A 24,683-nucleotide genomic window follows, 5' to 3' on the forward strand; every position below is an offset into this window, starting at 1 on the left:
ACACTTCACTATGTATTTATTTTTCAATTATTCAATAATCCTAATTCAAATAAAATTTTATAATTTGCAGAGATTTACTTCATTCCTAAGAACATAACTGATTTGTACTGATACATGAAAAATAATAAGCTGGATTATTAATATTTCCTCATCACTTTCTTAAGACTAGACAATCAACAATTTAATCTCTATTTGTAACATGTGCCTATTTCTGTGGTGCAAATATCTCCATGTGGTTTTGTGGTACAAAATTACCCTTATTTTGAAAGGCAGATTTCAAGCTGTTAACAGGATGCCTAGTAACATATCATCATATTGATTTCAGAAAAAAGTAACCTCAAAATTGTAACAGTAAAATATAGCAAAATAAGTAGAAAATGATGAGTTTTCAGGATTTGTTTCTAATATGGTCTAATTTTATGTTATGTAATTTAATTTTTAATAGGTTGGATTCGATAATTGCCTTGCAAAATTCCTGAAAAATTAGCAACTAGCTCTTTCAAACCAGCCCAAGCCAACACTAGCATACCACTAAGTCTATGAAATCCTAACTTCCCTCTCCTCACAGTTCCTTGGAATCATTCTGCTTCACCAAAAAATTCCAATCAAACATCAACTTGCTCCATGCTTTACCTAGCAAAACTTAACTTACTTCTTTCTACTCCATCTCCAAGCAGGTTCATTCATCAAGTATTAAGACATGAGTTGTTCTTTATGAGTGAGAAAGGAATTAAAATTTTACAAATAGAAACAGATGATCATATACAGTCCAGTGGTTTTCAACCTTGGAAAGCCTTTAAGGAAGAAACAATATGATTCTACACAAGCTCTTCCATAAAGTTGGAAATGAACATTACATAATATCAAAACCAGATAGCACATGAAATGTTCTTGTAAAATTTTAGCAAATAAAATCTATAAAAAGGATAATACATCATGCCAAGTGGTGATCATCTCACGAAAACAAGGGCTAACATTTTAAAAAATCAATATAATCTACTAATATTCAGATTAAAAAGCACTTTGGAAAAATCCAACTACTATTCCTATTCAATAAGAACTCTCATTTAAATAATAAAGGGGGATGCCTGGGTGGCTCAGTCTTTAAGCCTCTGCCTTAGGCTCAGGTCAAGATCCCTAGGTCTGGGGATCAAGCCCCACATCTGGCTGCCTGCTCAGCAGAAAGCCTGCTTCTCCCTCTCCTACTCCCTGGCCTGTGTTCCCTCTCTCACTGTCTCTCTAACAAACACATAAATAAAATCTTAAAAAAAAACAAACAAACTAGAGGTCTCATCATACTTAACAGTTAATCTCTAAATGCTTTCCTGCTAAAATCAGGAACAAAGCAAGGATGTCTGCTCTCACTTCTTTTCAACTTTGTACTGAATATTCTAGCCCACACAATTAGACAAGAAAAAAGCATAAAAGGCATTGAGCCCGGGGTGGGGGGGGGGATTAACTCATCTTAGATCTCAGACAACAGGTTTGTGTATATACAGAAAAGCCTATAGAGACTACAAAAAAGATTCAAGAACTAACTAATAAGTTATTTAGTGTTTCCCCCCAAAATATATATATATATATATATATATATATATATATATATATATATGTAACAAGCAACCAGAAACTGATTTTTAAAGTAGACTTCACAGAGAGCATGGAGCCCAACACAAGGGCTTGAACTCATGAGCCTGAGATCAAGACCTGAGCTAAGATTAAGAGTCTGATACTTAACCAACTGAGTCACCCAGGTGCCCCAGAAACACATTTTTTAAATACTATTTTGTATCAAAAATTATATAATACTTGGGGATTAATATGAAAAGAAATGTGGAAAAATAGCATAATCCATAAAACTTGTAAAATCACTAGGCAATACACCTTAAACTAATAGAACATTGTGTCAACTGTATTCAAATTAAAAAAAAAAAAGTTTGCAAAGTCTCAACACTGGAAACTATAACATATACTGACAAAAATTAAAGAGCTAAACAAATGGACATGCATCATCTTCACAGAAGATTCAACACTGTTAAGATGTTAATTCTTCCCATACTGATCTACAGATTCAGTATAATAATTTCAACCAAATCCCAGCATGTAATTTTTACAGAAACTGACAAACTCATTCTAAAATGTAAATGGAGGATGTCACCTGGTTATCTCAGTCAGTGGAGGAAGTAACTCTTGATCTCAGGGTCATGAATTCAAACCCTACACTGGGCATACGGATTACTTAAAAATAAAATCTTAAAAATAAATAAATAAAAACAAAATGTATATGGAAGTATAAAGGACCTAGAATAGGCAAACAACTTTGAAAAGTAAAAACAAAATTAAAAGTTTACACTACCTGATTTCAAGAGTTATTATAAAGCTATGGTAATCATGGCAATGAGATATTAGCAAAAAGATAAACAGATCGAGAGAACAGAATAGAGTCTAAAAGTAAACTCACATATATAAGGTCAATTAATTTTTCAACAAAGGTGCCAAGGCAATTCAATAAGGGAAAGGGGAATCTTTAATAAACAGTACTGGAACAACTAGACTGCCATATTCAAACAAACAAGCCACAACCTTTACCTCATACCACATACAAGAATTAACTCAAAAAAAGTACCATCTATTAATTTTCATGCATTATTAATTCACCAATAATCACAACTATTCTAGGTTGTAGGAGTTTTCATTATCTCTCATGTTAGAGAAGCAGGAGGAGCTGTAAATATAACACCTATTACTGTGCAGCTGACCATTCAACAGACTTAGAGATAATACAAGAGAAAACATCTTCCCATTTCTCTAATGAATTCTCACACTACCAGTTCCTTTCTTTCATTTCCTACTTCCTCACTAGAACAGATACAAAATAAACAAGAAAAAAATGGTTTGGGATTTTTTTTTATTTGTACTCCTATCCTCCAAATTCACCATCAGCCTAACTCCAAGAGTATTCTCACATCCCTCTTAAAAAGACAGCTATAAAATATCCAGGCAGGCAAGAAAAAAACCACAGATGGAGAACAAAGTTTCCACCCTGTTATATACTCAAGATGCTATTATGTAGTCAAGACAGAGCTATCCAATACATCTGGCATGTGTTCAAGGATAAACATGGAAAGTCATTAGTCTATCCTCCAGCACTCTCCTTAGCATACTGATCACTAAAGGTCACTGTATCCGACTGCTGTAAATCCTCATTTGAATTTTCTTCCCTACAGCAAACCTACTAAAGTTAAGTGGGAGAAGGCAAAAACGAAAGCAAGAGCACTATATTCACAAGGACGTCTACAATTAATATCAGAAAATTTACTTCAAGCATTCTCCTAAAACTGCTAATCAGTAAGAAGTACTGCCCAAAGAAAAGTATTCTAAATCAACTTGCTATGCAAACTAAAAGATGCATAAACAAGAATCCACAGCAGTGTCTTCAAACCTACCAGAAATGAAAACATCTTTGCTGCAATAAACAAAGAGTAAATATGTCAAGAGTAAATATGTTCAGACTCGGAGACAAATTGCAAGGGCAGCTGTAAAAAGATCACAGATCACCTAGATAAGCTACATTGTTAGAAAGTAAGCACATCAACAACTGAGACTTCTTACCAACTTTGACAAATCCACTAGAAAAACTGGACTCAACCAACCTGTTTAAATTTGGAAACAGAAAAAAAAAAAACCTAAAGTAACATTCTAATATTTCATACAAAATAAATTAATTCACTTTTTTTCCTTCTCCTACCTTCTAATTTCAGGTTTTCCCTCTCTAATGACAAATTAAAACCAAAGAATTTAATATTTCACAAATATAATGTCTTGAGTTTATTTACAGAAGCAAAAAATCATGTGTGTATAAACTAAGAATATGCATCAAGAAAATATAAACATTAATCCACGAAACTGGTTTCTGTTGCTAAAAAACTGAATCTGATAGTATCAAAAGCTAAGAATTTAACTAATGTATCTCTCTTCATAATGAATAGGTTTTCTAATTATTTTAGCTTTTTATTTAGAAAATAATTAAGTCTTTAAATCTTGACTGATAGGAAAGTCTGCAAGTAACCAGAGTAACCATCCCATACTTTTGACCTGAACCACATAATAACAATGCTTAAGCATCAGATATACTCAGTAAGATATACACTTAAAAGGTGTTAAAACTAGTTTGATATATCTGAGAACCAGGGTTTACAATTTGGAAAAGCCATATCTAAATGTAAAAAATTCCATTAAAAATAGCAGAGTAGGAGTGTCTGGACAGGTCAGTTAAACGTCTAACACTTGATCTCAGCCCAGGTCTTGATCTCAGGGTCATCAGTTCAAGCCCCACGTTGTGCTCCAAGCTGGGCAGGGAGCCTATTTTTAAAGAGAGAGAAGAGAAAAAAAAGAAAAGAAAAAAATAGCAGAGTAAAACAGAAAAACCTTAGTAACCAAATTCTAAAACTTGATAAGGCACAAAGAAAAGCTCCATCCAGGAAAGGGTTCCAAGGTGCCAGCATCTTAATCATGAAAGAATTTAAAAGGCAGAGCCAATGCTGACTCACATTGATCCAAAACAGATAGCATCAAACAATAGAGCTAATCCTTAACTTTCTGGCAAGCATAAATGCCTAGGAGAGTACCACTCTACTCACAAATGACTGCCAAGAAAGTGGTGCTTTGTACTAAGCGGAAAAGGTTGGAAGGGAAGGGGTGTCAGCTTTAAAATAGTTCCTAAAATAGTTGCTTAAAAGGATAAAGAATAAGAACTTACAAAGGCTTTCAGTCAAGCTTGGTTCCAGGAAAAGGATACTTTGGCCCTATGTGAAAGCAAAAACCAGCCATTGTAAAACACAGATACCCAGATTTTGTCAGCAGAAGAAAGAGTATTGTTCATCATTTCCCACAAAGGTAGCAGAGTCTTTAACTTGGATTCCTACTTTTTTTCCTGGCAGGTAGATAACTCTGCAAAAGCAACAAAGCAAACTAAATATAAAACTCTTCTGAATTTCAATCCTGCAGTCAAAATGCCAACTTCACAAACTCAAAGGTCACAGAGAAACAAATTTCCGGTTTTGTTACTTAAATTCATTACCTTCCTCCTAAACTAACCAATACAGAATTTCCTTCTTGTTTGGAGGCTGACAAAATGAGGACAGTATACTTGCAACATACTAGGAACAACAGGCAGCTCCCCAGAGTCAAGGAATAGAATTTGATATCATTTTCTAAAACCCAATTACAGGGGCGTCTGGGTGGCTCAGTGAGTTAAAGCCTCTGCCTTCGGCTCAGGTCATGATCTCAGGGTCCTGGGATCAAGCCCTGCATAGGGCGCTCTGCTCCGCAGGGAGCCTGCTTCTTCCTCTCTCTCTGCCTACTTGGGATCTCTGTAAAATAAATAAATAAAATCCTTAAAAAAAAAAAAAAAAAACCCCAATGACAATAATCTGTCTATTATTTCTCCACTTGAAAAAAATCTAAATATTATTAGCAATTTTTAAAACTTTATTTTGAGGTTATTTTATAAAAAGAGGAAAGTGCAATGCTTTATAAACATTTGTCCAAAAAATGCATTATAAATATCTGTCAAATATCCATTATTTCAATTATTAGAACAGTGTTCACTGCCCTAAAATCCTTATCGTCTAGGAAAGAAAAATGTAAACAGTGATTATTATAAACATTTATGTATTTCCCATCTCTTTCTAAAATACACGAAGGATATTCTACACTGTTCACAAATAATTATAACTTAATGAAAAATGTGTACAAATTCCATAAGGGGCTACCAAGAAGAATAAAATACAAATGGAGAGGTAGTATCTGACTGGTCTGATGGATTAACTGTGAAATGTGCTAAAAGAACTGTAATTTTAAGAATAAAAATGACTGAAACTTGTCTATAATTTATAACTTGTCTATAACTTGTCTATACACATACACATATACTATGTATTAGTATTCCTATCCCTGTCCTCTTACTAGCATCCTAACAATGAAAGAAAATGGAAGAGTTACAACTATTTTTCTAAGATATAAATAATGATGGAAAATGTCCCATATGGCTTTATTTAGTCTTCACCCTATTAAAATAGGCTCTCTCATCACTCCAATGAAAACTGTTATTCTTAAACATAAATGACCAAAAAAAACCATAAAGGACTTCAATATTACTAAATCAACTTTCAATCCCCTTTTTAGTCAGCTCATCCTGTATAATTTCTCTGATTTTAAAAACTGAGGACCACCCTCTACTTCTTAAAACCTGCCCTCCCCTATCTCGCCAATCAGATTATAAATAGGTTAAAGGAAGAGAGTCTGAGTGGGAGAGGTAAAAAAAAACATGTATCAAACGCCCAACCTGTGTTCAAATAGTGTGCTAGATGATTTGCACACATTATCACATTTAACGTCACTAAAATTAAAACTATGTGTTATTAATTCCCACTTTACCAATAAGGAAGCCAAAGACCAAAGAGGTTGTAAAACATCCAACACTCCATTGTTAATAAGTGACTAGACACATGACTCCAACCACAACATCCAAGATTCTATTAAACGTTGACAAATTTAATTCTAAACATATATAGAGGAAAATGCAGAATAATAATCTTTCAATTTGGAGTACAGAAAACTTTTCTAAAGTTCAAGACCATAAAAACAAAAGAATGACAGATTAAATGATACAAAAAAAAATTAATGTCTGTAAGGCAAAGAGCCAAGTCATACAGTCAGAAGATCAAAAGGAAATGGGCATAAAGTCTCTGTAATATTTATAATGGATAAATGAGGTAATGTTTCTAAAATATAAACAGCTTTTACAAATCAATAAGAAAAAAATGTAAACACCCCAATAGAAAAATTAGGAGTAAAGGTCATGATCAGGCAAACCACAAAAGACTGGCTCAAAAAAAGTGAAAAGAAATACAACCCCCCAATTAATCAAATAAGTGCAAATTTTAAAAAACATATGACTTTATTATCAGAATAGGAAAGATTAATAATATAAGTTTGGGGAAACAGGCACCCATTACACAGCTGATGTGAATATAGTTCTATACATTTCTAAAGGGTAACCCAAGAAGATGTATCAAAATTTTAATGTGCAATCCTTTTAATCCAGCAAGTCCACATCTAGAAATTTATCCTTTAAAAAAGTGTGAAAGGGGAGCCTATGTGGCTTTGTCAGTTGAGCATCTGACTCTTGATTTGGGCTCAGGTCATGATCTCAGGGTCATGAGATCAAGCCCACACTGGGCCCCATGCTTAGTGTGGACACTGCTTAAGATGCTCTCTCCCCCCTTCCTCTCTGAGGCCCCCTCCCTCTTAAAAATAAATAAATAAATATAAATAAGTAAGTGTGAAGTGTATGTATGAATCTTTTCTCTGCATTAGTGTTGATAATTGTCCAAGATAAGGAAATAAATTGCCAATCAGTAGGGGACTGAATTATAGGACATCAATAAATGAATTACATTTCAGCCCTTAGAAAGCATAATGTGTGGAAATGTAAAATGCTGCCCTGCTGCTATGAAAAAGTTTGTCAGTTCTCAAAAAATTAAAATAGAACTGCCGTACGATCCAATAATTACACTCTCAGGTATATACCCAAGAGAACTGAAAACAGATGTCCATACAAAAATGTGTACATGAATGTTCACAGCAGAATTATTTATAATAACCAAAAAGTAGAAACAACCCTATCAGCTAATGAACAGATGAACGAAATATGATATACCCATATGACAGCATATTACTCAGCCATAAAAATTAATACTATTACATGCTACAACATGAAATAATCTTAAAAACATTACATTAAGTGAAAAGAAGCCAGACACAAAAAGTCACATGTTGTATGATTCCGTTTATATTTAATGCCTGGAATAGGCAAATCCGTAAGAGGAAAAGTAGACTGGTGGTTGCCAGCAGATGAAGAAATAGGCCAAAAAGAATTGCTAATAAGGATAAGGTTTCTTTTGAGGGTGATGGAAATGTTCTAGAATTAATAGTGATGGTTAAAAAAAAAAAAAAGTGATGGTTCACAACACAGTGAAATACTAAAACCACTGAAGTGTATATTTTAAAACAGTGATTTTCATATTATGGTGATCTCTCACTTTTTAAAAAATGCTTACAACTTTTTAAAAGCATGAGGCATATCTATTGATGGAAAAAAATGACTGTAATATGCTGTTAAATCAGAAAACAAATGTAAAAAAAACAGTATACAGAATCATTCTACTTATATATGTTTTGGGGTTATATACACATATTGCCCAGAAACAGACAATGGTTCAAAACTACTAACAGTCTTGATTGCAATGAGATAGGATGACCAGGAAATTACGCTCTTCAGTATTTTTTTTATATAAGGACACGTATTTCCAAAAGCAGACATGAAAAAATACTGCTGGGGAGGGGGCAGTACTATAACAAAAATACACAAAATAGATGGAAACCAGGAAATACAAGCAAAGATCACTAAACTGGGGGGTCCGTAAACCTCAGGAAATCTATAAATTTGCATAAGAAATAAATTACATCACCATTTTCATTAATGTCTAATGAAAATGTAGTACCTCTTTTAATTAGAGCTAAGACACCTGCCATGATATTAGCAGTACTTGTGATTTTGGTCACTAACACAAGTTATATTTTCGTATCACATTACAGTTGTTACAGATATCTCAAAATATCATCCGTACGTACCACTACTTCAAAATTATGTTATTATACTCACTACTAGACCTTGTAATTTAAATGTATTGATAGAGGCACATATATTACAAATTTTTTATAAATTTTACTACTTGAATGTAACAGGTTCCTTTTTAATCTTATTTTCTTTCATTCACTTAAAATCATTATTCTAAAAAGGCTCCACAGCCTTCTCCAGTCTGCCAAAGGGTCCATGCCACCAAACATTCACCTATATCCAAATATACCACTCATCCATTAGAGGCAGGAAGGGCCACCAATCACAAGGATATTCTAATTATTCAGGCATAAAGCAATTAGTGCCTAAATCCAGGGAAAAACAGAAATCATCCCAATTTTAATTAATTTGTCTAACAGAATTCATAATTTTCTTCTCCAAATTGTCTCTCCCCAATTGTCTTCTGGTTTCTCAGTCATCTCTGACTTCTTCCTTCACACGGAATCACCAATGTCACTTTATTAAAAGCTCTAGCTATCCCAACTGAGAAGAGACTTCTTGACTTATCACTTCACATTTTAACTCTTTAAAAAAGAGCTTCCCTCCTTCATTCTAATCTCAACTGATTCTGCATACCTCAACCATATTATCTTCTTAAATAGTTATTCCAAACTGCCACCAACCTGCTCAAAATCACTCAATGCTACCAATCCATTTAACAGTCATATTCGTAATTATGAGATTCTAGAACCATACTTGCACTCACTATTAATCAAAAGTAATATATTGCTATGTTCTATAAAGTATCATCTAAAACAACACTGTAACAAAATTCAGGCATTAGTAAGAGAACCTCAATTTATAGATGTGAAAGTCCACCCGCTGCTCTAGCGTTGAACACCGGGATAAAACTAAAATTCCTTACCTAGGCATTCAAACCCCTCCCTAATAATCAGGTTCCAATTTGCCTTATCAGCCTCCTTGTTGTCACTGAAGCTCTGGAAGTTAACCAGAATTAACTAATTTCCCTCTCATACTTGAAGCTGGACTTGGCCTTTCTCCTACCACATATTTGTTGATGTCATTTCTACCATTTGCAATTCCATTTGATTATTCATTCATTTAGTAAACAGTAACTAAGACTCTACTATATACTAAACACTCAGTACACTGATACACAGTAGGGGTTTAACCCCTACAAACAGCTGGGCTACACACGGAGTTATCTCCGCCCTTAAAAACTCACAGTTTAATGGAAAAGTAGAAACAGAAGCCAAGTAAATACAAGACAATATGGTAAATGTTATGAAAAAGGAATGCACAAGATGCTAGGAAAGCACAGAGAAAGAACATAAAACAAAGACTGGAAGTATCATCAGGCAAGATTTCTCAGGTAGGAATAATATAAGGTAAATTATTTAAAAAGTCAATGAGGTCATCACGTGTAAAGTACTGTAGGCACATACAAACCACAGACCAAGCTGTAACTCACTCAGTATGGCAAGCCTAGGAAGTATGTTCAGGAGAGAGGAGTAATAAAATGATAAAACTGGAGAAGTACAGTAGGACAAGATCATGATGGGTCTTACACATAATCCTATGAAATCTCCACTTCCTTCTAAAGAAAATAAGCAGCAGCAGGATATCCTGGAAAGTACACAGGTTTAGGAATTCCAAAGACCTAAATCTGAATTTGAGCTCTGTCATTTCCTTGTTATGTGCGTTTCATCAAATTTGCCTCTCTGAGCTTCAGTATGCTCATCTATAAAACAGGGATTAATAATATAAATTTTGCCAGGATTCTAACAAGAATTCATGTAAATCTCCTAGTAGAGAGGTCAGCAAACTACAGCTTGGTTTGCCAGCAATGAATGGTTTTACGATCTTAAGGTATTGGTAAAAAAGAATTAAAACTACAAAAAACAAAAAATAAAAAACAAAGAATATAGGACAGAGATCTTAATGTGACCCACAAGGCCAAAATATTTACTATGTAAGGCCCTTTACATAACACCAACTCCTGTCCTTAGCACAAAGGATGCAACCAAAAAATAGTAACTATTACTATTACTGAAGGATTTTAAGAAAACTTAAGTACCGTCAAATGAATTTTGCAAGGATTTCTCTGTTGACAGTGTATACAAAGAAGCAGAAGTTAAAGAAGCAATAATGGATGCTGGGAGAATAAGCAAGAAGAATGCTGCAGTGTTCCACTACCTCCTCCTAACCATAAAGGAGAGATCAGCTTCTACCTCCTCTTCAAACTTGTAGATTATGATACAGCACTTACTGGTCTTTGTTAGTTAGCATATTCTGCTTAGACTTTCTATCTATGGGGGATTAGATCCCTTTTAAGTAGGTAAGAGTAAGTATTTTGGAGTCAAACACATCCTATTCTAAATACTGATTTCACCAATATTTAAGACTTGTTATTTAACTTGTATGGATCCTAATAATAAGAAACAGAAATCGCTAAATTATATTGAGTTCTAAGCTTTGCTTTTTACTATGGATGTGCCACATACTACTGTTCTAAGCACCTTATAGATATACTTGATTTAATCCTCACAAAAACCCTGCAAGATAAGAACTATTATTATCTCCCCATTACACATGAGCAAGCTGAAACATGGAGAAGGGAGTTTCCCCAAGAGCTAGGAAGTGAAGGATCCAAGGGCTCACATTATTTACCACCTAATGAACGATAATCACAGTCTACAGGATTTTCATGAAAACTAATTCAGATTACTATTTTAAGGGAAGGGGATGGCTTTTCACAATGCTTAGATCTCAGCAGTCCAATAAATATTTGTTCCATTTCTTAGTAAAAAAAAAGATTACATTCCAGGGGTGCCTGGGTGGCTCAGTGGGTTAAGCCTCTGCCTTCGGGTCAGGACATGATCTCACAGTCCTGGGATCAAGCCCCACATTGGGCTCTCTGCTCAGCAGGGAGCCTGCTTCCCCCTCTCTCTCTGCCTACTTGTGATCTCTCTCTGTCAAATAATTTTTTTAATTAAAAAAAAATAAAAATAAAAAAAAAGATTACATTACAAACTTTATTGCCCAGAACCCTGAACACAATAGCTGGTAGCCAGTACAAACTTAATATTTATTAAGATATACTTTAAAGTGATTAAAATCCTTGTGCTTTTCAAGATCATATTCTGTATATTCACAATATATTATTTCATAAATCACAGAAGACTGCACTGACAGGAACCTACAGCAGAACACACTCTTGCCAGTTTTTTGGTTTTAGATATAAACATTATGATCAGACAGCAATGAATATATATATAAAGATCTCAAGAAAGTCACTGTACAGAGAGACATTACAGTTAGTATCCCTATATTTAGTTCTATTCTCTTAGTAGTATTTGTAACTGGTATTACATAACTGATCTATGTTACTCATTTAGGGAATCTATTTAAGTAACGTGGGAAGGGAAAAAGATTCTAAACTGTAAGATTACAGACAGAGGTTCTCTGCAAAAGATGAATGTAAGTAGATAAAGTGCTATAACTTCAACTTTGTGTCACCGATTAGTGTCACTATTTTCTTCTGTTAATAAACAATATGAAAGGCCCAAAATACCTGGCATCTATTCAGTATGAATGAGTCCCTCACAGAACAAAGTGAACTACTCACTTCTTCAAAAAAATAAAAATAAATTTTAATCTGTAATGAGATTTTAATGTGGTCTGAAAAAAAAAATGAAATATATCCTGCTACAAAAGAGAATATAAAACAAAAAATCTATTACCACTTTCTAATTCTGACTTGTAAACAGGAAGACTCTTGGCTAACCCAAAATTACTTAACTTCTGCAACATATAACATGGAGAGAAATAAATCTTTTCAAAATATTTTTTCTAATCTGGGGGCGCCTGGGTGGCTCAGTGGGTTTAAGCCTCTGCCTTCGGCTCAGGTCATGATCCCAGGGTCCTGAGATGGAGCACCACATCGGGCTCTCTGCTCAGGAGGGAGCCTGCTTCCCTTTCTCCCTCTGTCTGCCTCTCTGCCTACTTGTGATCTCTGTCAAATAAATAAATAAAATCTAAATATATATATATATATATATATATATATATATACATGCACACATATAATCAGAATGTACACAATTCAAGTTCCAAAAATTAAAGTGTAATCACCACTTCAAATGAAACATAACCTTACTTTGCAGAACAGAATTTCTCAAGAAAGCTATCAAGTTTTTTTAGAAAACTTAAAAAACAAAACCATTCATGCTGAAATATTTTGAGGAAAAGTCAGTTAACAGTCAGATTCATGGTAAATATGGACTTCTTCATTAACCATACACTCAATAATTACAAAAATGTGTTTCCATCTTTTTAATCCTATGATTAGTTCTTCATTTATGATTTAGTTTTCTGCTTAACTGTGTCCCCCACCAAACTAGCTACCAATGTAATAAGAAAAAAAAACACAGTTTTTATTAAATGTTTTTCTAAAGAAACAATATTCTCCACTACTCAAGAAAGCTGAATTACCCATAAAAATCTTCAAATGAAGAGACCTCCAAATGTATATATGGATGGCATATACATCCATACATAAATATATAACTGCAATGGGAAGGCAGGTACAGGACACTAAAGGAGCAGGAAGGGAGGCAATAAGGGAGAGGGAAAAGGAGGCGGTGAAAGCGAGCTCCTCTTTCTCAAACAAGTTAATAAGCATTATTACCTACCACATGACTTAACAGAGTATCTTCACTTTTGTAATCCCCTCCTTCATACTTCCCTCAAAACTCAACCCTAACACCCCAGGATCCCTTCATGAGAGAAATACTCAACAAACTAGAAACAGAACTTCATCAGCCTAACAAAGAGCATCTACGAAAACCCCACAGCTAACATCATACTTAATAGTGGAAGCCTTAATGCTTTCCCCCAAGATCAGGAACAAGACAAGAATATCTGTTCTTCACACTTCTTTTCAACAATGTAATGGAGGTTTCAGCCAAGTCAGTTAGACAAGAAAATGAAATAAAACACATCCAGATTGGAAAAGAAGTAAAAACTATCTACAGGTGGCATGACCCTTGTTACACAGAAAATGCTATGGGATGAACTAAAATATTAGACCTAATAAACAAGTTCAGCAAGGTTGCAAGATCCAAGATGAACAGACAAAAATCAATTGTATTTTTATACACTTGCAATGAGCCCCTTCAAAAAATTAGGAAAACAATTCCATTTATAATAGCACCTAAAACAATAAAATATTTAGGAATAAATGCAGTAACTTAGACTCTGAAAACTGCGAAATACTGTTGAAAGAAATCAAAGAAAATAAATAAATGGAAAGATCCCATGTTTGCGAGTAGGAAGACTTAGTATTATTAAGATGGCAATGCTCCCCAAATTGATCAGATTTAACGCAACTGCCATCAAAATTCCTGCTAGCTTCCTTGCAGAAATTGACAAAGTGATCCTGAAATTCATATGGAAATAGGAAACACCCTAAACAGCCAAAGCAATCTTTAAAAAGAACAAATTTGGGGCACCTGGGTGGCTCAGTGGGTTAAAGCCTCTGCTTTCGGTTCAGGTCATGATCCCAGGGTCCTGGGATCGAGCCCCACATCAGGCTCTCTGCTCAGCAGGGAGCCTGCTTCCTCCTCTCTCTCTCTCTCTCTGCCTACTTGTGATCTCTGCCTGTCAAATACATAAATAAAATCTTTTTTAAAATTTTAAAATAAATAAATAAAAAGAACAAATCTGGAGGACTCCCCCTTCTCAATTACAAAGCTATAGTGGTCAAGACACTACTTGGTATAAGGAAAATCAAACAGATCAATGGAATAAAACTAAGTCCAGAAATAAACCTTCTGTTTATTGTTAATTTATTTTTGAGAGGAATGACAAGACAATTAAATAGGCAAAGAACAGTCTTTTCCACAAATGGTACTGGGACAGCTGGGTATCTATATGCAAAAACCAATGTTGGACTCCCTACATCAGGTCATATGCAGAAATTAACTCAAAATGGATCAAAATCTAAATATGTGTTAAAACTAAAAAACTCGGGGCGCCTGGGTGGCTCAGTGGGTTAAGCCTCTGCCTTTGGCTCAGGTCATGATCTCAGGGTCCTGGGATTGAGCCCCTTGTCAGGCTATCTGCACAGCAGGGAGCCTGCTTCCCTCTCTCTCTCTGCCTGCCTCTCTGCCTACTTGTGATCTCTGTCAAATAAATAAATAAAAATCTTTATAAAAAATTTTTTTAAAAATGAAAAACTCTTAGCACAGAAGGATATATCTCTATGACCTTAGATTAGTAAATAATTTCTTAGACATGACATCAAAAGCACAAGCAACAAAAAATTAGACTTTCTTCAAAATTTAAAACTTTTATTCTTTAAAAGACATCATCAGGGAAGTGAAAGGATAACTCACCAAGTTGGGGAAATATTTGTATCTATAATATTTGTGTCTGTAATATACAAAAGACTCTTAAAACTTGGTGATCAAAAGATAGACAACAAACAATGGGCAAAGGATTTGAATACATACCTCTCAAAAAATATATGTACAAATGGCCAATAAACAAATGAAAAGACACTCAGCCTCTTCAGGGAAATGAAAATCAAAACTGCAATGAGATACTACCTAACACTCACAAGGAGAGCTTTGATCAAAAAGATAGTAACAAACATTGGCAAGGACGTGGAGAAACTGGAGCCTTCACGCACTGCTGATGGGGATGTGCGATGGTGAGGGTGCTTTGGGAAACAGAAGTTCCTCAAAAGTATGAACACAAGAGGCACCATGGGGCACCTGACTTGCTTGGTCTGTAGAGCACGTGACTCGATCTCAGGGTTGTGAGTTTGAGTCCCACACTAAGTACAGAGATTACTAAACAAGTAAATCTTTAAAAAGTAAAGAAAGAAAATAAACATAGAGATATACAATCCAGCAATTCTATTCCTAGGCATATGCCCAAGAGAACTGAAACTATGTACACAAAAACTTGTCTATGAATGTTCATAATTGAATTACTCATAATAGCCAAAAAGTAGAAATAACCCAAATGTCCATTAGCTGATAAACAAAATGTAATATATATCCGTATGATGGCATATCATGCAGCGATAAAAAGAATGAGGTATCTTGAAAATGCGGGCACTCGGGTGGCTCAGTCATTAAGTGTCTGCCTTCGGCTCAGGTCATGATCCCAGGGTCCTGGGATTGAGCCCTGCATGGGGCTGCTCAGCAGGAAGCCTGCTTTTCCCTCTCCCACTCCCCCTGGTTGTGTTCCCTCTCTCATTGTGTCCCTCTCTGTCAAATAATAAATAAAATCTTTTTTAAAAAAAAGAAAGAAAGAAAGAAACAAAAAAGAAACCGTGAAAATGGGATAAGTGACACAAGCCTGTAATAAAAGACCATATATTACATTAAGATTCCATTTGTATGAAATGTTCAGAATAGGCATATAGTCAGAAAGCAGATCAGTGATTGCCTAGAAATAAGGGTATGGAAGTATGGGGGTATGGGAGGGTACTCTTAAAGGATACAGGATTTATATCTCAGGTGATATAAACGTTCTAAAATTAAGATGATGGCTGCACAACTGTGAATATACTAAGCACCACTGAGTTACATATTTTAAATGGGCAACTTCTATGGTTTAAGTGAATTCTATCTCAAAAAAGCTATTACAAAAACAAACAAACAAACAAAAAAAAACCTCTCAATTTTTTAAGTAGTCCCTGACTCACCCATCATTCCATTTCATGTTACTCCCTCTCAGAATGTCTACAAACAGTTTATACTGTAGAGACTTGGGTCTGTTCATTCATTGTTTTTGAAATAACTAAATTATATGTTTTATCTCCTTTCCGCATAACCTACAAGCTTTGCAAGAATCTCCTACTTCTTTCATACTTTAGAACCGAGTATAATAATGGATATGTAATGGGCCCTCAAATAAGGGCGTCAATTTTCAAAATACAAAATATTAAAAATACGTACCATGAAGAAGTTAACAAGACTACTCAAAAATCGTCCTTTGGAGGAATACAGATATATATTAAACTCCTCAGATCCTAAACCAAACTGTTCAGAATAAAAATAAGTGAAGGAGAACATAGAGCTAAGGTTTCACATTACAATAATGCTAGGTAATGAAAGAATAAGTTATGATTCAATTAAAATTAAAGTTGTCCAGAGATAAAATTCATTTAATATATTAGAGGCTCACTGTTAGCGCAGTTAATCAAAGAAAGTTGTAGCATTTATCATGAAACAGCAGCACAAGTTAATAATTAAACCTTTGTTGTTTACTCGATTTTATTGTTCTCAGGGAAGTCTCACATATATTAATTAAAATGACTCTAGAGGGGCACCTGGGTGGCTCAGTGGGTTAAAGCCTCTGCCTTCGGCTCAGGTCAGAGTCCTGGGATGCCAGGGTCCTGGGATGCCAGGGTCCTAGGATCGAGCCCGCATCTCTGCTCAGCAGGGAGCCTGCTTCCTCCTCTCTCTCTGCCTGCCTCTCTGTCTACTTGTGATCTCTGTCAAATAAATAAATTAAATCTTAAAAATAAAATGACTCTAGAATTACAAAAACAGCTACAGCAAACAACAAAACAAGTTAGGTCCACCTTAATATTTCCTTAAAGTATAAAGTAATAATAATAATTTATCTTAAAGAGAAAGTGAAAATTCAAAACCGTGTTTCCCATGAAACCCTAAACCAGAAACTGAAATTCGAGGTCAACTGATTTCAAAGTACAAAGAGAAAAACTCAAAGAGCCAGAACCCAGTAGATCACAATGACAGTTGATAGCTAGATAGTAAAGGAGAGACCTACTGAAGGTTATAAAATCCAACTGTTATGTTCTCTATAAAATCTGTATCCTTAAATAGGTAGATTTCACTTGTGTTCAAACTCATAGAAGAGAGCTCTTCCTCCTTTGTGGCTTTAACTCCTTCCTTCTCTCACCCTCCCAACCTCACGGCCCCAATTTTACTCTTGGAAGATGGAAAGCAATTTTTAAGGATTATACCTCACCTTTCTGACATAATTTCATAAATATATGCTATCATCTAAAACAACATCATGAAATGTCCTAAGCTGTCCACCATCTGGGGACTACAATCCCATCCTCTTCACATTCAAATAAGGCTCTGAGACAAATTCTCACCAGTCATACGTGAGCAGATGTTTGTCACTTTAAGTCTGGTAGTTCTTAAGAAATGGCCTGTAAGTAACATGCACGGCTCCAAGGCCCTAAAGAATGCCAAAGCCATAGATGTTAAGGAGTGTGGGTCCCTCAAACGCTACATGGAGGAAAGCCACAAGCCTGCTAACCAGGAACACCTGCAGAGAACTGTTACATGTGAGCAAAATACAAACTTACATCTGTTAAGCCACTGAAATTCTGGTGTATTTATTACCCAATTAGCATTATCCAAAGTAATACATGCACAAAGTCTGAAGTATTTCAATTCCCCCTAATTAAAGACATTTGTAAGGGTTATTTTGGAAAGATTGTTTAAAAGCCCTTTAAGTAACGTTAAATTTTAAAATCTAAATTTTCCACCTTCATTTTTTTGGTAACAATTACTTCAATGATAGTATGAAAAGTTCCACTGTTAATAAATTTTACTGTCCACGGGTCTTAATATTTTAGTTCAGTATATTTTCATGATTTCATGATTACAAAGAAATGTCTTCTCAATTTCCCAAATTAAAAAATTTGGGAAAAAAATACAAAGTATTTTAAAACATTGTAATTCATAATGTCTACTTTATAATATCTAATATCTACCTAAGGCAAAATTCATTTCTATTTTATAGTTCTTAAAGTATTAAAAACTATCCATAATTTCAGTGTATCTATTTCTTTACTTATTTTATTACCATCTATAATTCTTAAGGTAAGAATTCTTCCTTTAAATACAACCATATGGCAGATAATTCTGTTTGTTGTAAATGCACACATACTCATGACACGTACTTTAATAAAACCATGACATTTCGCATTCTAATAAAGTTCTCCCTACTATCCTTCACAAAAGTGTTAAAATTTTAGTATTTTACAGGTTTTTTTTAAGTTTAATATTGCTGATATAAATAAAAATAAGGCCTAACTGGGAAACGTGTCATCAGTAAACAGAGATAGTACAAACTTAACCCAATGAAACTCCTCCCACATTCTCTTCACCCTGCCTTCACCAAAGAAAAAAAGAAAAAATCCTTTCTTAACCTCTCCATTGCCTTTACACTAAACTCCGTATTATTTTTTTCCCATCACAATACAATCAAAATTAAATGAACAGCATATTTACTACTCCACACAGAATAAAAATGGAAAACTATTGAAAACTGAGGATTTTTCCTTAAACCATTCAGGAAAATATTCCAAGAGGTTTAAGTTTGCCAAATCAGTCAACGTGAACTAAAAGAATTACACAGCAATTTTGGGGGCACTATTCTTTGTGAATCTATAAAGGTAAATTAGACTTTAGTTTCTTGATCCATTTTAATGCTTGATTGTATTGGAATATATGTGCTACGTACGGTGTAAACAATTTTTTCTAGGGGTATACAGCCAAAATTCATAAAAAGTAGTGAAACTGAGAGACAGCCTATTCAAAAATATGGGGAACAAAAAGTATGACTAGATAGTCTCTATAAACTAAGATACTAGACCACTTTAGTGACAGTCTCGTTTCTATGACCGACATAAAATACAACATTAAAAGTTGTTTATATATAACTTAGGTATTATCAAAGGACTCTGAAATGTTCTATTGTCTTGATTTTTAACCTACAGTTACATAATCTTGCTCTCAGCTGTCAGATGGCTATTTGGACTTATACGTGTTTTCCAGGGCCCACAACCAGGGCTGCAGGGGGAGGAATACTTAACTAAGCATCTACTATGTGCCGAACGTGTTTTCTCATTCGACCCTCAGGACAACCTTACTATAAATGTATTGTCTCCTTATTACAAAGGAGAAGACTGAGGTTTGCAGACATTAGCTAAGTTGCTAAGGTCAAACAGCTAAGAAAAATGGCACAGCCAGAGTTCCGAGGTCTGCGAAACAAGCCCCCTTTTCCCCTCAGCCACCTATGTTGTTCTTGCCGCAGTCGTCCCAGGAAACAGCTCCGCACTCCTCCGCTTCCCTCCACCGGCGCTCCCAGGGAGCGGCCTGGCACGCTTTGGGAGACCGCGTTTGGAACCAGAGCTGCCGGCCACCCTACGGAGCGCGGTCCGCCAGGATCATCTGGGTCGTGACTTCGGGGTTTCAGCTGCAGGAGCTTAGTCCGCGCAAACGGACAGAGGGTGCGGTACGGCCGACAGGCAAGGAACTCTCCAAACAGCCTCTGTCCCGGGGTCCACGAGGCACCGCACACCCCCGGCAGCGGCGTCCTCACAGCCCCGTTCTGCCTAGACCGCTCTGCGGGCGGCCCTCCGAGAGCACACACTGGGTCGACAAGAAAGGCCGCTCGCTCGGGTTGTGGAGACGGAGAGCGACACTTGTTGGTCCGCGCGCGCCGGCCGGACACGGAAGCCCGGGAGAGGCAGCGGGTGGCGAACCGCGGCGCCGGCCGCCGGCGCGCGCCAACGGCTCGGCGGGGCTCCCCCGACCCAGCCAGCCCCGCCGCTAACCCGGCCGGGTCGGGGCCGCTGACAGCCCCGGGAACTTCCTCTTCCTCGCGAGCGGCCCGGCGCGGCGCGTGCCCGCCTCTCCCCTAGGAGGCAGGATCTCACCCTCTCGAACGCACAGAGTCGACCCAGCCCCACCAGCGCCGGCGGACGGGAAGCCGGGCTCCCCCGCGTCCTCCGCCTCTCGAGGAAAACCTCCCCTTAAAAGCAGCGCACGGACTCTCCGCGCGAGAGCATCCGCGACGCGGGCGGCGAGCCCGCCTCGGCCCTTCCTCCGGCCTCCCGGGGAAGACGGAAGAAGCGAGCCCGAGCCGCGCGTCCCCGAGAGGCACCGCTTGGATTCACTTTCCCTCGGGTCCCACCGCCGGCGAGGGCCGGGACTGGCAGCTCCAACGCCACCGCACGCCTTCGCCTCTCCTCAGCAGACGCGGAGGCGGCCGAGGCGACGGCGATCGGCGCGTCCCGCCTCCGACCCTCACCTGCCCGGGCCCGAGGCAGCGCGCTGGGCCCCCCGGGCCCGGCGTCCCGGGAGACGTCCCGGGAGGCGTCCGAGGAGGCTGGCGGGAGGCGGGCGGGAGGCGGGCGCCGAGGCGGGTAGGCCGCGCTGCAGGCCGGCGCGCTTCCTGCCGGGCCCCGGGCTCAGCGGCGCGGCCCCGACCCGCGGCTCTCCCGGCCCCGCCGCCCGGCGCCCGCCGCGCGCACACTCACCCTCCCGGGCCGGGCCGAGGCCGGGCAGCTCCCACCGGCGAGCACCGGAGCCTCGCCACACCGGGGGACCACGCCACTCGGGGGTTCCGGACACACGAAATCCGCCCCCAGAGTCCCGGGCCCCGGGCGCGGACCCCCCCCCTCCACACACACACCCCGGAACCTCCGCCGCCTCCGACAGCGACGCGGGTCAGCCCCACGCCCGACACACACCCACTCGCTCTGGGTCCCCGGGCCGCCTCCCCGCCCGCCGGAGTCCCGACTCGCACACCCACACGCGCGTTTGCCCCTCTCCCACCTCATGTCCCCGGGGACGCGCGGCTCTTCCCAGCACTCCCGGTCTACTGGAGGCCCAAAAACACTCTACCTCATTCTCTCCGTCTGGCCCGGGAGGAGCAGCAGCAGCCATTTCCCCGCGGCAGGGACACACACACGCGCGCGCGCGCGGCCCCCACAGATGCTTCCCTCCGAGCCGCGGCCGCAGACGCAAACACAAACACCCACGGGCGGGCCTCGCTCCCGCCCGCCCCGAAGGGAAGCCGCCGCGACAGGCAGGGCCCGGAACCCGCTCGCGGGCGGGGGTGGGGCGCGCCAGGCGCGCGGGCCCGGGGTCGCGGGGGGCCTGCGCCCCCTCCTCACCTGCATTCAGCGCGCCGGGGTCCGGGCGGCGGCGGCGGCGGCGGCGGCGGGGCGGCTGCTGCTGGTGCTGGTGCTGCGGCGGCGGGGGAGGCGGCGGCGGCGGTGGCGGCGGGGCTGAGGGCAGCAAAGACATGCAGGCAGCCCGCCGGGGGGAGAGGCACCGGCCGGAGGGGACGCGGGGCGGGCGGGCCGGGCCGGGCCGCCTGAGGAACAGCAGAGGCGGCGGCGGAGAGGACGGCTGACGGGAGCGGGGAGACGGGCGGGGGGCGGGGAGGGGGACGAGGGCCGCGCCGCCGGGCTTCGCGGACGGTGACCCCGGGCGCTCAGCAGAGGCCCCGCGGCCGCGGCCGCCGACGCGAAGGCCCCCCGCCGGAGGAAGCTGCGCCCCCACAGCCTCCGAAGCCGCGGCTGTTACTCCGAGAGCGGCGCCGAGCCTGGCCTTGGCCTTGGCCTCCGGGCGCTGGGGCTGCTGCCGCTGCGGGGGTTGCTGCCGCGCCTGCCGCTGCCGCCGGGCCCGAGGCTGCTGCGCAGAGACGCCAGCTTTCGGAGCCTTCGTCCTCGCTCACACACGTTCACACCCCCGAGGCCGGGGGAGAGGCGTCCGCGCGATATCGGTATTGAGATTAATAACAAGGTGCAGAGAGTGCGAGAAGGAGGAGGGTTGATTGACGTGGAGGGGCTGGCGAGAGTCAGTCACTCCCCTGCGCGGGGGGGTGGGGCGAGGCGGGAAGGAGGCGGAGCTCCAGGCCCGCCGCTCGGCCCCGCCCCCGGGCTCCGCGTTCGCCCCGGCGCGCGTGCGCGCGTGGCTGCCAGGCGTTGTGCCCATTTTCTCCTTCAGCCTTACCGCCTTTTTACTCGCTTTTCTTGGCTCGGGTGGCGAGCGGACCGGGGAGACTGGTGGCGTGTCGGAAACCCGCGTCCGCAGGACCCTGCTGGGGAAGAGACCGGCGAACCGGCCTCACCCGGCGCTCGCGCCCGCCCTCGGCGCGGCCTCCCGCCGGCCCGGCCGACCGCCGGTCTGGGTCCGAACGAGACGCCAGGTGAGGGGCCGTGACGGACGCCGAGGGGTCCCGACACCTCCGACGGGCTGTCGTGCGCGTGTGGTTTGTTAACGTGACACATCCGTAAGTTGTGCCGCGAGAGGTGAATAAAGAGCCTGCGGCGCTCGGCGACCACGGCGTCCTGTTTCTCCGGGAACCTCCCTTCTCGCGATAGAGCGCGTTCCTGGGGCCGGGCCCCGCCGGTCCCCCGACGGGGACCGCACGGCGCGGGAGAGGGCGGGGGGGGGCGGGGGACGGGGTCCTCACGGCGCGGGAGAGGGCGGGGGGGGGCGGGGGACGGGGACCGCACGGCGCGGGAGAGCGCGCGGGGGGGGGGGGGAACCGCACGGCGCGGGAGAGGGCGGGGGGGCGGGGGACGGGGACCGCACGGCGCGGGAGAGCGGGGTTGGGTGGCGGGGACCGCACGGCGCGGGAGAGCGCGGGGGGGGGGACCGCACGGCGCGGGAGAGCGGGGTTGGGTGGCGGGGACCGCACGGCGCGGGAGAGCGCGGGGGGGGGGGGCGGGGGACGGGGGACGGGGACCGGGACCTCACGGCGCGGGAGAGCGGGGTTGGGGGGCGGGGACCGCACGGCGCGGGAGGGCGGGACGGATGCTCGATTGCTGGATGTGGCCGTGGCATCTTAGTTTCCGGGGTTGAGTTATGTTTTGGGTCGGCTCCCGCGCTTCCCCACCGGTAGTCGAAACGAGACCCGCCCTCCAGGCAGGATCCGGCTAGTGCGCTGTTGCGGTCCCTCGGTGCACGCTCCGGGCGTGCGTACTCGGACACGCCGCACAAGGCTGTCTTCGCCGCAGGAGTATTCCCCCACTGCGGTGTTGTTTAGCGTACTAACCGTGTCGTGTTGCTGGCCATTGATTAGGCTTTACTGAATGCCGAAGGCCTTCATTTCGGGGGGCCGGGGGGGCGCTGGTAGGGGGGAAAGCTGTGGGACATACAAATCATCGTGGAGCCGGAGCTCGACAGAAATTAGGAGTCACCGTTGCAAAAGAGCAATTGCACCACTTTCATTTTGTCACGGAAATTGAGTAACTGAAGAAGCCCCTTAGGATATAGAAGACTGTGGACGACTTTGTTTTCTAACCGTGTTCAGTTTGTGTTTCTCTCTCTAGCACCCCCATTCCAGCTTCTGGGACAGGTGTCCACACGGCTTTAATCCTGGAGGAAGCCTCGCTCCTTCCCAGCTATCCTGAAGATTTAACCGTCTTCAAATACCTGTGGATATATGAATTCCTAGTTATCCACCTATATACAATAACGAAAGATCTGGGGCACCTGGGTGGCTCAGGTCATGATCTCAGGGTCCTGGAATTAAGTCCCGATCGGGCTCTCTGCTCAGCAGGGAACCTGCTTCCCCCACCCCCACCCCTCTGCCTGCCTCTCTGCCTACTTGTGATCTCTGTTTGTCAAATAAATTTTAAAAATCTTAAAAAAAAAAAAGATCTATGTAGGAGATACTATGTTCTAGACATTGTATTTAGCCTCAGAAACATAAAGATAAGCATATATAGTCCCTCTTCTTAAGTAGCTCACTACGATTGTAGGGGAAACACTCTAAACAGGAAATTCTCACAGAACAACCAGAAATGAAATTATGAAAGGTAACACAAAATTAATAGTCACAGCAGTACCCAGGAGGACAGGCTGCTGGCACTGGCATTTTTACTGGAGCCATATGATATCTGTCACTCTCACAGGCTGACTAGCAGGCAGTGATGGGTCAGGAAAGAGGGGATCTCCTTTGTGGATGTTAAGGAAGCACTGGTGTGGTTTGCTGGTTTATATGGGGAATGTTCATTGTTGGTTTCTAAATTTTGTATAGTAAATGATCACAATCCATGATCACAATCCACAATCATATCCACAATAATTGAATAATTATAATTGTGACATTTGAAGTTGAGAATAGTAGGTGGTTTGTGTTTTGTTTTTTTATAAAAAAAAGAAAAAACCAATCGAATGCAGGTTAAATTTAAATAATCTCTGCTCTCAGGAAT

At 41.2% G+C, this 24,683-nt stretch overlaps 1 protein-coding gene across 3 annotated transcripts in view; it reads right to left on the reverse strand.

The window, feature by feature from the left end:
* The window catches only part of CNOT6L (CCR4-NOT transcription complex subunit 6 like), a 111,590-nt gene extending 89,393 nt beyond the window's left edge, over nt 1–22,197 (reverse strand). The window contains exon 1 of one of the 3 annotated variants that reach the window (XM_080831192.1): nt 21,630–22,197. Coding sequence is in view for 1 of the 3 variants with exons in the window: in XM_080831191.1 (XP_080687317.1) it covers nt 21,358–21,362 (5 nt within the window). In the remaining 2 variants the exon portion in view is untranslated. Of the gene's footprint in view, nt 1–19,742; nt 19,810–21,357; nt 21,473–21,629 lie in introns of those variants that run through there. The other 2 variants (XM_080831191.1, XM_080831193.1) reach the window with 2 other exon arrangements.
* Nucleotides 22,198–24,683: the final 2,486 nt, after the last annotated feature.

The sequence above is a fragment of the Martes martes genome (assembly GCF_963455335.1).
Source record: "Martes martes genome assembly, chromosome: 2".
NCBI classification, from domain to species: Eukaryota; Metazoa; Chordata; class Mammalia; order Carnivora; family Mustelidae; genus Martes; species Martes martes.